At 34.7% G+C, this 13259-nt stretch overlaps 1 protein-coding gene across 50 annotated transcripts in view; it reads right to left on the bottom strand.

Moving 5' to 3' along the window:
* The window catches only part of STAU2 (staufen double-stranded RNA binding protein 2), a 296365-nt gene that overhangs the window by 169490 nt on the left and 113616 nt on the right, over positions 1-13259 (bottom strand). For all 50 annotated transcript variants that reach the window (XR_011493134.1, XM_070481057.1, XM_070481062.1 and 47 more), the window contains 2 exons: positions 9710-9847; positions 2595-2726 (listed from right to left, as the gene is read on the bottom strand). Coding sequence is in view for 49 of the 50 variants with exons in the window: in XM_070481057.1 (XP_070337158.1) it covers positions 2595-2726; positions 9710-9847 (270 nt within the window). In the remaining variant the exon portion in view is untranslated. The remainder of the gene's footprint in view (positions 1-2594; positions 2727-9709; positions 9848-13259) is intronic.

Raw genomic sequence — 13259 nt, 5'->3', positions numbered from 1 at the left:
CAAACCCTTACATAATATTCATTATATTTCAGACACTATTCTAAATGCTGTACAAATATTAACTTATTGTAGGAGATGCCTTTAGGAAGAGAGACTAAGAGACTGAGAGTCTCAGGGTGAAGTGAGACTAACATTTTTTTCACTGTTTACTCTTTTGTGCTATTTGAATTCTTTTAATCATGTATATATCTTGCTTATTTAAAAGCAAGCTTTTAAAAACAGCTTTTGCAGGGTTTTTTAAATTGCTTTTGCCACATCCACCAGAGATCTTCTTATTGACAAATCAATGTACTCAGTCCTCCTCTTTTTTGCTCCCTCTGCGGCATAGGACTGCCACCCATTTCTCAAAGCCGTTCGCCACGTCTCCTTTTTGCAGGTGTTCTTTCCTCCTCCTTCCTCCTGTTTCTCCCAGGCATGTTACCTGCTACTGAAATCTTATCACTTACACTTCAGATATATCTCTGGTGTCTTTCCCCTCTCCTCTCTACCACCACCGCCTTCGTGCAGACCCTGAGGAACACCTGAACAATTCTGCTCATCTCCTAATTGGCCTCCCTCCCTTCAGCCTCATCCTGCTCAAATCCATTCACTACATTACCGACAGGGTGTCTTTTGAAGAATGCAAACCAGATCACGTCACTTTCATGCTCAAATCTTAAATTATTAATTTGTCAAACTCTTTACTTCACATAAAAACAGTGATGTCAGCTTTTCCTGACTTTCCAGATTCACCTTCATGCTCTCTAGGTTCCAAGATACTACGATTTTTGTTATACAATTAAAGCTCCTCACTCCTAACACTTACTGGTCAGTTCCTCAAGCACAGGAACCAAGTTTGAGTCATCTTGTTATCTTCAGCTATAAGTGCCTGGCATTTAGTGGGTATGATGGTTAATTTTATGTGTCAACTTGTCTTGGCTACGGTGTCCAGATATTTGGTCAAATATTATTCTGGGAGTTTCTGTGATGGTGTTTTTGCAGGAGATTTACATTTAAATCATTGTACTTGGAGTAAAGTAGATTGCTCTCCGTAAGGTGGGTGGGCCTCATCAGTTGAAGGCCTGACTAGAAGAAACAGCTGACCGCCCCTGGAGGAAGAGGGAACTCTGCAGCACACAATCTGGACTCCAACTGCAACTCTTCCCTGAGTCTCCAGCCTGCTGGCCTCCTCATCAGATTTTGGACGAGCCAAGCCTCCACAATTGATGGGGCCAATTCCTTAAAATAAGTATCTGTGTGTGATTTATGTGTGTATATGTATACGTGTGTATATACATATATACACACGTATATCCCGTGGGGCTCTGTTTCTTGGGGACCCCTAACATAATACTGTGGGTATGCAAAAAACGTTTTTCAAATTAATGAAATTAATGCTGGTTTTTTGTTCTGTTTTGTTTTCACTTAACTTACAAATAAATGTCTATGAGGAAATCTATTTTGACCTATTTTTATAAATCACTCACCAGTTTTAAGTCAATACAAATGTGTTAAGTTAAAACAACATATATACAACATAAGAACCACAGAAACTTGAACACATGTTAGGTTTCATGTTACAAATACTTTTAAAAGAAGAAAAAGCACTGACTAGCCAGGTTATAAAAACAAAATTGAAATCTCTAGCGATACCACACAGACAAATAATTTTTTAATCACTCAAAATAACTAACTAGATATGCATAGCTGCCTTAAAAACAAAAGTATGTCTAAATGTTTTTTAATGGACGATTTTGTTTCTACTCTAAACTTCAGAAATGTGTTCCTGCAGAAACTGAAAATATCTCTGAAACGGAATCCTTATGGGAGAAAATGGAATGGAAAGCAGCCTATTACTTTTGATAGAAATGATTATTAAGCCTGTTTTATAAATTTTCATGTAAATAAAATGTTTACTAAAAATAATTTCTACATATGCATAGATAAAATGATAATTTAATACAAAACGAAATTCAGCCAGTATCCTGCCAAGCCCTGAATTCAGGGTTCTCTGCTTCTTTTGCAACAGAGGGAGGTGTTAATGACGTCATTAACTGCTGCAGAAGAAATAGGGGACCATGAACACAAGTCTTGGCAGAAAATAAACACCCTCTGAGTTTATTTTTAAATTTAAAGTAAATAGAAAAATTAATTTATAGAGTGTCTGTCCAATATAGTTCCTGCCCTACAGGGGTAACTCAGGATCTTTATTTCCAGTGTTTTCAGCTGTATTCCAGAAAGAAAGGCTAACAACCTCTGTTCTTAAAAAGCACAAACTAAAACTGTGTCTATATGCCAAAAACCCACTAGTGAATAAGCTAAAAATTATTAAATTGGTTTTATATAAAATATGTACAACAGTACAAGAAATTTTTCATATTTGTTAATTGTAAGATTATAATTAATATTTCACCTTGACCCCAGAGACGATGTCATTTTGTACCTGGAGAATCTATCTCAAAGATACAGAGTTCTGCCTTAGAAAAGTCAAAACTTGACACCTACTTTAACACCAGTTAAGACATTACTTGGAGTCAAGGAACACTGAAACAGAGTTTGTTCACCACTTTCCATTCTGACAGGATAGGACACGCACATGCAAACTTAACTCTCACCTTGTCGAGTTGATCTTGAAGACTAGTGGATGCTTTGTAACCAAGTTGCAACAGCATTGCTTCCGCAGCATTTTTTTTGGCTATCTTTTTATTAGGTCCTGTTCCAGTAGCAACTTCATTGCCTACCTTGACCTGATAAGATTAAAGTAAGAAATTAATAGTTGCTTTGGTAAACAAGAACTCCTTTAACGCCATAAAGAAAGTATTCTGCTTCCTACCATTCAAAAATATAAAGGTCCATCCATAATAAAAACAGCAATGAAGATCCCATTTATGTAATAGTATCTATACAAGTGAACATATACATGTAGAAAAATATGAAATATGGTCCTCTAGATGTCAGTGGAGTTTATCTCAGGATGATAGAATCTTAGAAGATTTTTACTTCCTTAAATATTTCTGTATTATTTGATTTTTTAAAACAATAAACATGTATTATTTATATAAGCAGAAAAATAAAATTCACATTGTAACAGAGTTTATGTTGGTTATGACTATGTTTAGTATTCTCTATTTAAATTAATAACCTGAAAAGGCTAAAATTCACGTTGGTGCCATTTAAAATAATGTTCACATTGCATCCCAAGTTTACAAAGCTTTATACTAAATAGTTTCCAACGAGAATTAATATACAAGGGTTAGTACAATATTGTGGTTAAGAATAAAGACTTCCAAGTCAGATTTGGGTATGAAATTCAACCCCACTACTATAGGAACCGATTCTAATTCTTTAACATCTCTAAGCCTCAGGTTTTTCATCAGTAAAAGAGGGGTAACACAACTACCTCACAGTGTTGCTTGGAAAATTAAACAAGAAAATGGATGCAAACTGCAGTGTATAATAAATCAAAATTGTTCAATAAACAGTAATTTTTTATCATTAGAACTATCCCACAGTTATCTTTTGTGAACACGTGATGATATATGTATGTATGTATATACATGTATTTAAATACACATCAGCCATCTCATATCCACACAGACATTTTCTGAGTTGGGTAATGCTCTTTTAGAGATGCATGTGCCAAGAGATAATACAAATATGAAAAGTAAATTAGAAAGCAAAAAAGAACAGAATTATAAGCAGAAATAGAACATACAACTAGAGTGGGATTTGTTTTTAAACATTAGTCTCAACAAGTGATCAACAATGCAGACAAGAAGATAATCACAACTTTTGAAATTAATGTAATCTAAGTAATCTATGGGCCAAAGAAGACATCCCACTGGAAATTAGAAAATATTTTCGATAAATAATGGAAATATATCAAAACTCAAAGGATGTAGCTAAAGAAAGGTCTAGAAGAAAATATATATCAATAAAAGCTTGGAGAAAGGCAGAAAAGTAATGAGCTAAAAATCCATCTCAAGAATTTATTAACAGCAAAATAAATCCAAAGAAAACAGAACAGTAAAGACAAGAGCAGAAATTAAGGAAATAGCAAACAAATTACAAGAGAGAAGTTCAAAAAGCCAAAAGTTGGTTCCCTGAAGAGACGAATAAAATGCTAAGACTGATTGTGAAAAAATAAGAGAAGACACAAATAAAATGAAAACAGGAGATTACTAATAGCTTCTGTAGCATTACAAAATAATAAGGGATATAGAGTATTTTAACTAAAATTTTTTGAATATTTGGATAAAATGGAAAAACTTCTAGACAATACAAATTACCAAAACTGGCACGGAATAAACCCATAACTGTATAGGCCTAAAACTACTAAAGAAATTAAAACTATAATTAAAAACTTTTACACAAAGAAAACTCCTGAGAGCTTCTCCAGTAAGTTCTACTCAATATTTACAGAAAAATAATGCTAACTTTCAAAATTTCATCCAAGAATAGAAAAAGAAGAATGTCTCCACTTATTCAGTGAGTGAAGCATCACTTTGATTCCAAAATCCAACAAGAACAGTGCAAGAAAGGAAATTTACAGACCAGTTTCACTCATGAACATAAATGCTAAAGTTTAAACCACATAACAGTAAACTGAACAAAGCAATATATAAAAAGAAAATTCATGAAGTTAGGTTTATTCCAGAAATGCAAGGTTGGTCTAACATTTGAAACTCAGACAAAATCAATCAATAGAAGTTGCTATATTAATAGGCTGAGGAGACAAACCCTATGGTCATCCTAATAAATGGAGCAAAAGCATTTGATAAAACTCCACATCCATTCATAATAAAAAATTTTAGCAAACTAGGGAAAGAAGAAGACTTCCTTAATATGATAAAGGGTATTTTACAAAAAACCTCAGCAAATATTATACTTAATGTTGAAATTTTGAAACTAGAAACAAGACAAGGATGACCTCTATTTTTACTAGTATTTAACATCTTACTACAAATCCTGGACAGAACAATAAGGCAAGAAAAAGAAAAGGTATCAGAATTAGAAGGGTAAAAATAAACCTGTTATTTGCAGATATGATACTTATATAGGAAATCCAAGAAAATCTATAAACTATAAGACTTTATGACAATTAGTAAGTTCTCTATATAAAAGGTCATACACAAAAGCTAACTGCATTTGTATGTCACATCGACAATCAAGTAGAAAATGAAAAACATTAAAAGATACTATTTACATTAAATGAAAATCAAATACCTATGATGTTTAAGACCTTTACACAGAAAACAATAAGCAATTATTGAGAAAAATTAAGATAAACCTAATAAATAGAATTATGCCATACTCACATATAGAAGACTCAATATTATAATATCAGTTCTCTTCAAATTGACCTATAAACTCAATGACTTTCCATCAAAATCCCACACATATTTTTACAATATTTGAAAAGCTGATCCCAAAATTCACATGGAAATGCAAAGTGCTAAGAACAGCCAAGATCATTCTGAGGAAGAACAAGGTGGGGACCATGTTCTTCTGGATGTCTAGACTTATTATAAAATTAACATAAGGGAAAAGACAGGAAAATTTGACTGCATTAAAATGTATTACTTCTGTTCCTCCAAAAGCATCTTAAAAAAGGAAAGACACAACATAAGAGAAGATATTTGAAATGCCACGTAACTTCAAAAAGCTCACATTCCAGAATATATAGTGGATTCTTATAAATCAACTCTTTAAAAATCAAGTAAAAAATGAGCAAGAGAGCTGAACAGGCAATCTGTCTCTGAAAACTTGGACTGTTTTACCAGATGTCACTGTGCTTTGTTTAAAAAAAATTTTAGAAAGCTTCAATAGCTTAATGCCACTTTAATAAAATTTCACAATGACAATATACTGGGCACCAGCAACGAATGGGTACACGGTAGAACTAAATCCAGTTTTCTGATACAAAGTATGATACTTCTACCCATATTTTGCTTTTTGGCTCTTGTGAGAAATCGTAACATTGGCTATCTCACTTGTCGCAGAACATATACATGCCCATCTATATTCACACCTGTATACTGTTTGCCATTTATTCTTACACCGATATTTAGAGTTTTATTTGTGTTACTATTGCCATCACTACTTTTAAGCTTCAGTGAATGAACTACTTTTAAGGAACTAGGGATATACAACACAGCAGTAAAAAAAAAAATAACAAAAACAACAAATATAAACAATGTGCAAATTACAAGACAAAGAAACTGGACTCTTTTAACAGAATCTTAGTCAATCAAGATGAGCTAAATGACATAGTTCTTGTAGTATATGAAACATTGAAAATGTATTCATTGTAGAATTTCTGTAACAATTATCAGAAATCTTATAGCTCACATCTGAACAATGTTTTTGAAACAATTCATTGCTTTTTCTTCTGAAATCAGAAACCACCACATTATGACAAATCAGCAGTAGTCCACAGACCTCACGCAGAAGCACTGATCTCGTACTGTTCACGGCAGATCCTTGGAACTGAGTGAACACACACCACCTCCCATATCTGTGTTGCCTGGACCTGATTTGAACACAACAGGCCCTGTGGACAACAAACTTGAGTCCCCGGCTAGAGCCAGCCTCTGCTACTTGTTATTTTTTCCAGGGCTTGGGTTGTTCCCCAGCTTCACCAACACTTGTGTTGTTGCTGGAATGCCTGCTAGCTAAAAGATTAGGCCAGCGACGTCAGAAGCTTCCTCGACAGCTCTAAGGGTCAAAAGACTTGCCAAAGTAAACGGAAGCAAAAGATCACGGAGCAGCAGAAAACATTTCATCTGTTTTACACACTATGTACACCTCACTCGTTCTCATTCAATTGTTACGTTGCTGCATCCCTAAATCTCATTTATCTACCCAGTCCTGATGGCCCTGGGCTCCAGGCTCCTGCTCTAGGGTAACGCTGTTCCCATCTCAGCATTCACCTTGGATCTGGGTCTGCCAGGTTTCCATCTGACCTATTCTGATACCTTCAAGACTTACTTTTAGAACAGATGCTTCCAGATTCATTTTTCCCATTCACCCACCCTTTGCCTCAAGTAAGTTTTTATAGTTGCATGGTTGAACAGTTTGTGAGTGGTTATCCCAGAGTTATTTGTTAGTACTGAAAACAACCGCTGTGCTGAAGGATTTTGATTCCCTGCTAACCAACACAACGGTCACTCAAAAAAAATCACTTCATTATAAAAGTCAAGTAAGTATGTTAAGTAAACTTCGTGAGTCATCTTCCTAGAAAGCTCACAAACTTTATAACTATTATAAATAAGATTTTTACATTAAAATGTTAATTTGTCTGCAAAGAAGCTCAATTATTTTGCTATGCAATAAATTTAAGACTTCCAGATTTTTGTCTTTAAACAAATCATTTAAATGAATCAAGTCTTCAAAAAACTAACAAAAAAGTTCTAAAATAGCATTTACCAAAAACTTAATTCATTATCTTTCACTGGGTCACAAATAAAATTGATGAAATTTGCTTGATGTAGTTTTTAAAAACCTGGAGATCTTAATGTGTAGAAAAACTAACATCATATGATACATAGTAATAGAATGTGCTGATATACAACTTAGTTTAGTTATCATTATTTTCTCTTTCAAAAATTAAAATATCCCTCTCCAAAAAATAAAGAAATTTGCTCTGGAACTAAACACCCAAATACCTCCATCAGAGACTTCCTTGTATCTAGTAACCAACACAAGTAATACATCCCTTTATAACATATAAACTTACTTTTTTTTTTTTGGTGATAGATAAATAGGAGTATATCATCCCTGGATATTTTACTTCCACATTCAATTATAACAAATGATAACATTGCTTAAGTAGTTTATACAAAAGCCTTTACTTTGATAAAGTTGCTGCAACACTATAATGAATCCACTGGGGCTTCCAGAAGGGAGAGAAAACAATATGAATTCAGTGTGAAAACATTTAAAAGCACAGCCAAATGTTCCTGTTTGACAAGAATGTTTATGAATACCCATAAAATAGAAGCTCGCTTAAGATATTCTAAATTCCTCTTTCAAAAGGGGTACTCAATATACTGCATAGAAAAGGAATTGTTTAATAAAATGAAAGCCAGTTTTTATTCTTAATACAGGTCTAGAATTTAGGTGACTTTTCTCCCTTCAAGCTTTGGAGTTCAAAGAATACTTTCTAGAATTCTTCAAAGCTAAGAAAGTAAAAAGAAAAATGATGCACATATTTTATCAAAGTGAGAATACTAGAACAACATTGTTCTGTGTCCTAAGGACATCTAGACAATAACGTGTTCACTAACCGCAGAAGAATAGCCCCCTCTTTGGATATGTAGGCTCCTAATCATGGTGTATCTGTGACTATATCCTAAGTTCACATTTCCAACAAAAGCCAAACAGACAGCTCTCAATCAGGGAGGAAAGCAGCGAACATACATCAAAGGTTTACTGAGGTCCTACTATATCCATACCACTGGATGGGGTACTGTGAGGTGAGACGAAGAAACATGGAGACTATAAATTAGGAAGAAAGGTAAAATTGAGATATGCGTGAAAAGTTAATCAATATGAGATACTATGTTTGAGTGCCAAAATGTCCGCCACAACGTCAGCACTTAATAAATATCTGTTGCTTTTCATTGTATTATATTAAAGGTGAGATCCATAAGTTTGACTGGAAAAGTTTATTTGATAACTCAATTACAACAAAAAACAGTTTTGCAACAACAAGGAGGATTTAAATACAGACTGGGTATTAGAGGACTCCAATGAATCATGCCTAATGTAAGAAAATACAAGGAAAACTTGCATATTTTTTAGAGATACGTACTAAGTATGTAGGCTGAAATGACATTTGGTTAGAAATTAGCTTTGAAATATTTCAGGAAAAGAAGGAAGGGAGGGGGAAAGGAAGGAAAGGAGGGAGGGAGAAAAGAAAAACTGATAGCGGAAACAAGTGTGGCAAAAATCTTAATTGTCTGTGTTTGGACGATGGGCATATTTCCCAATATGCCATTATACCATTCCATTATACTATTCTTTTTATAGTGAACTATTAAGTATGTCCACCTTTGGATATGTTTGAAATTTTCATAATAAAAATTAGAGGTTTCTTCAATACTGGGGCCTGAGTGGCAAATGAAGATGGATAGGTAAGATTTAAACAGGAGAGGACTTGAGGCATTCTACCTCATTCCTGGGTCCCACCCATCAGCCAACACATTAGCAACCATTCTTCAGTTTTCTTGGCTGCACAAGGCAGCAGTTAAATCTCTGAGTCCTCGCCACAGTTAGGCAGCCAGCTACTCTGTTTCCCTAATTTTCCTGATAACCCAAAAGCTCATGCTCTTGGCCCGGTTCCATCTACAACACCCATCCTTCTAAATTTTGTTTCTAACGCCATCTGTCTCCTATTCCCAGTAGTTAATAACCTCCGACTGCAAACCGTAACACAATAAATTAGAAATAGGCATTCTAAAAGATAAACTCCGCGGCAAATAACCTGTGTGAACTCGCCGTCCTTTCAGAGACTCATCCTATCTGTTCTAACATGTCCTTGACACTCAAATGTTTCAGCCGAGTTGGTAGGTGGGCCTGGAGGGCACAAAGACTTTGAGTATAAACAGCTTCACTTTCTGCTATTAACTCCTAGTTTGTCTTCCCCCCCGTATCTCTATTCCAACCTGAGGATTTCCAAATTTTTTCAATTTCAAAAAAACTCTTCGAACATAAAAGTTAGAAATACCTGCATCACAAATTCCCGACGCCGAGGCATTCCCCTTTCTGAAAGCAAAACGTAATCCGGCTCCTTCTCCTTTTTGGCCTGTTGAATCTGAGCCAGGCGGCTAATGGGGTTCATTCCTTGACCATATTCTGGTCCAGCCTAAAAAATAATTTAAGAAAAAATTTCAAACCATGCTTGGAAAACTTGTTATTGGATCCTTGAAGAAACAGTGGTTCTCTCCTCCTCCCCTGGACCCCAAAACTGTGACTAAAGAAGAAAATGAGAGTCATTTATGAAGATTTATAATAGAAAATCATAAAATGGATCTGAAACTAAGGTTTCTATAGGATGTAGGGCTCAGAGGTATTAGTGATAAGTTGAGTCAACTATGCTCTTAAACTTTTCCGTACAGTCGAGTTGCTTCATAACTTCTATTCATCAAAAACACCAAAAAGAACATGAGAAGCAAGTCACGAACTGGGAAGAGATATTTGCAATACATATAACTAAAAAAAGATACATCTGGCATCCAAAATATACATTTTAAAACTCCTAAAAAGTATTAAAAGACAATCTAAAAAATGGGCAAAAGATATGAACAGATATTTAACAGAAGAAAAAACCAGGAAAAGATAATCAATCTCATTAGACTCAGAAGATGCATATTAAAACCACAATGAGATACTATTTCACACCCATCAATTTAGCAAAAATTGAGAAGTCCGACAGACCCAGTTGGTGAAGATGGGGAGTAACAAAAACTTAATGGTGCTGATAGTAACATAAATTAGAAAACCACTTGGCTATGTCTAGTAAAGCCAAAGATGGTACATCCACTCCCCAGTAGCCTTTTTGTAGGCCTGTATATACCCTAGAAAACTGTTACTGATATATGCTACCTTATGTGTACAGGGATATCCACAGGTGTTTTTGCTATTTTAAATAGCAAAAAAATGGAAACAACCTAAACATTCATCAATAAAAGAATATAAATTATGGCATGTTCATACAATGGAATGGCATATAACAGTGAAGATGAATTAAGTATTGCTACATGCATCAAGATGAATGACTTTCAGGGAAAAAAAAGTTAAGTGGGACAAGCAAGCACAGAAGAATACATATAGTGTGAAATAATTTATGCAAAGCCCACTAAAACCACAAAACTCTGCTGAAATTAAATAAGGTCTCAATAAATGGGCAGATATATGTTCATGGATCAGAAGACTCAATATTCTTAAAATGTCAATTCTCCTCAAACTGATCTATCAACTCATTACAATCTCAATCAAAATCCCAGCAGGCTTTTTTGGGTAATAATTAATAAGGCAATACTAAAATTCACATGGAAATGCAAAGGACAAATAACCAAAACAACTTTGAAAAAAGAACAAAGTTGGAGGACACAGACTGCCTGATTTCAGAATTTATTATAAAGCTATGGTAATCAACACAGTATGTGCAGCATTGGCAAAACGAGAGACAAAGAGATCGATGAAACAGAACCGTGTCTAGAAACAGATCCACACATAACAAATCATGGTCAACTGATTTTCGACAAAGGTGCAAAAGTACTTCAGCGGAGAAAGGCTAGCCTTCTCAACTAATGGTACTGGAACAACTGGATATACGTATGCAAAAAACCCCTTCAGCCCATACAGTTACAAAAACTAATGCAAAATGGCTCACAGACTTAACTGGTAATATCTAAAACTATAAAACTTCCAGAAGAAAATGTAAGGGAAATTTTTGCGCCTTGGTTAGGTGACAATTTCTCAGATACCACACCAGAATCACATTTCATAAAAACACTGCTCCTCCTCCTCCTAATAAATTAGACTTCTTCAAAATTAATAACGTCTATTCTTTGAAAAGGATAAGTCACAGGCTTGGAGAAAATATTTATAAACCACACATCTGATAAAGAACTTGTATCCAGAATGTATAAAGACCTTTCAAAATCCAATAATAAATTTGTTATTATTTAAAATTTATTATAATTTATTATTATTTGAATTATTGCTTAGAATATTTTAGGTGGGAAAAAGGTTTGAACAACACTTCACTGAGTTTCATGTAGCACTAAACACACAAAACTGCTCAGGGGCCGCCCCGTGGCTGAGTGGTTAAGGTCGCACGCTCCACTTCGGCGGCCCAGCGTTTCACCAGTTCAGATCCTTGGTGAGGACGTGGCACCGTTCATCAGGCCACCTTGAGGTGGCGTCCCACATGTCACAACTAGAAGGACCCATAACTAAAATATACAACTATGTACTGGGGAGATTTGGGGAGAAAAAACAGAAAAAAAAAAGAATTTAAAAAAATTGCTCAATATCATTAGCCACTGGAGAAATGCGAATTGAAACCACAGTGAGATATCAATCCACACGTATTTGAACAATGGAAATTTAAGACTACACTACGTGCTCGGAACGATGTGCGGCAACTAGAATTCTCACACACGACTGATGAGAATGTAAGATGGAACAATTACTTTGAAAAACAATTGAGGGTTTCTTAAAATGTTGAATACATACCTACTAAATGACCAAGCCATTCCACTCCTAAGTATTTACTCAAGAGAAATGAAAGCATATGCCCATAAGACTTATATATAAATGTTCATAGCAGCTTTATTTGTAAAAGCCAAAACTAGAAACATCCCAAATATCCACTAAAGGGAGAATGGATAAACAAATGATAGTTTATCTATACAACAGAATACTACTAAGCAATAAAATAGAACCAACAATTGATACATGAAACAACATGGATGAATCTCAAAATGATTACGCTGAGTGAAAGAAGCCAGCCGAAAAACAAGCGGTTACTTGGGAAGTGAGGGTGGGGGGACTAGAAAGAGGCACGAGGAAACTTCGGGAGCAGTGGATAGGTTCATTATCTTGGTTGTGGTCATGGTTTCATAAGTGTAGACATATATCAAAACATATCAAACAGCACATTTTAAATATGTACAATTCACCACATGTCAATTATACCTCAATAAAGCTGTTTTAAAAACTAACCAAATACCACTTTTCAGAAAAACATGTAGTACAACTGTAAGGTAAAGAAATGTTAAACACAAAACTAGGGACGATGGTTACCTATGGGAGGTGCTATCAGGATGTGGCAGAAGAGGGGCACACGGATAGCTTCTACCTTACTAGAAATGTTCTATGTTCAAGTTGGGTGCTGCGTCTTGCTTACTCTTGCTTAGTATGCTTTTTAACTTACATACGAGTTCTATATAAACATTTTAGAAGTCACTCTCTTTATTTTTAACTTTATATTGGGTAACGTTTATGATAAAGTTTATCTTTTAAAAAAAGTTTATATACAGCTTTTTCTTAGCGCCTTCTGAAAGGTTTGAAAACAAAAAACCTTTGCAAATCAAATATTCTTTCTGCATGCAAACTAACTTTCTTCATATATTATTCTTAGAAATGAAGGTCTGCATGTATCATATAATCAGAACTTTATTTCCACCTGTGAAAATCTCTTCTAAAACAAGTATTAGAGACACTATGTTACACTATGTCACTATGTTACAGACTATATACTTACACTA

This window comes from Equus asinus, chromosome 12, assembly GCF_041296235.1.
Source record: "Equus asinus isolate D_3611 breed Donkey chromosome 12, EquAss-T2T_v2, whole genome shotgun sequence".
Lineage (NCBI taxonomy): Eukaryota > Metazoa > Chordata > Mammalia > Perissodactyla > Equidae > Equus > Equus asinus.
The sequence above is the reverse complement of the archived record's forward strand: the minus strand, read 5'-3'. Positions and strand labels throughout refer to the sequence as shown.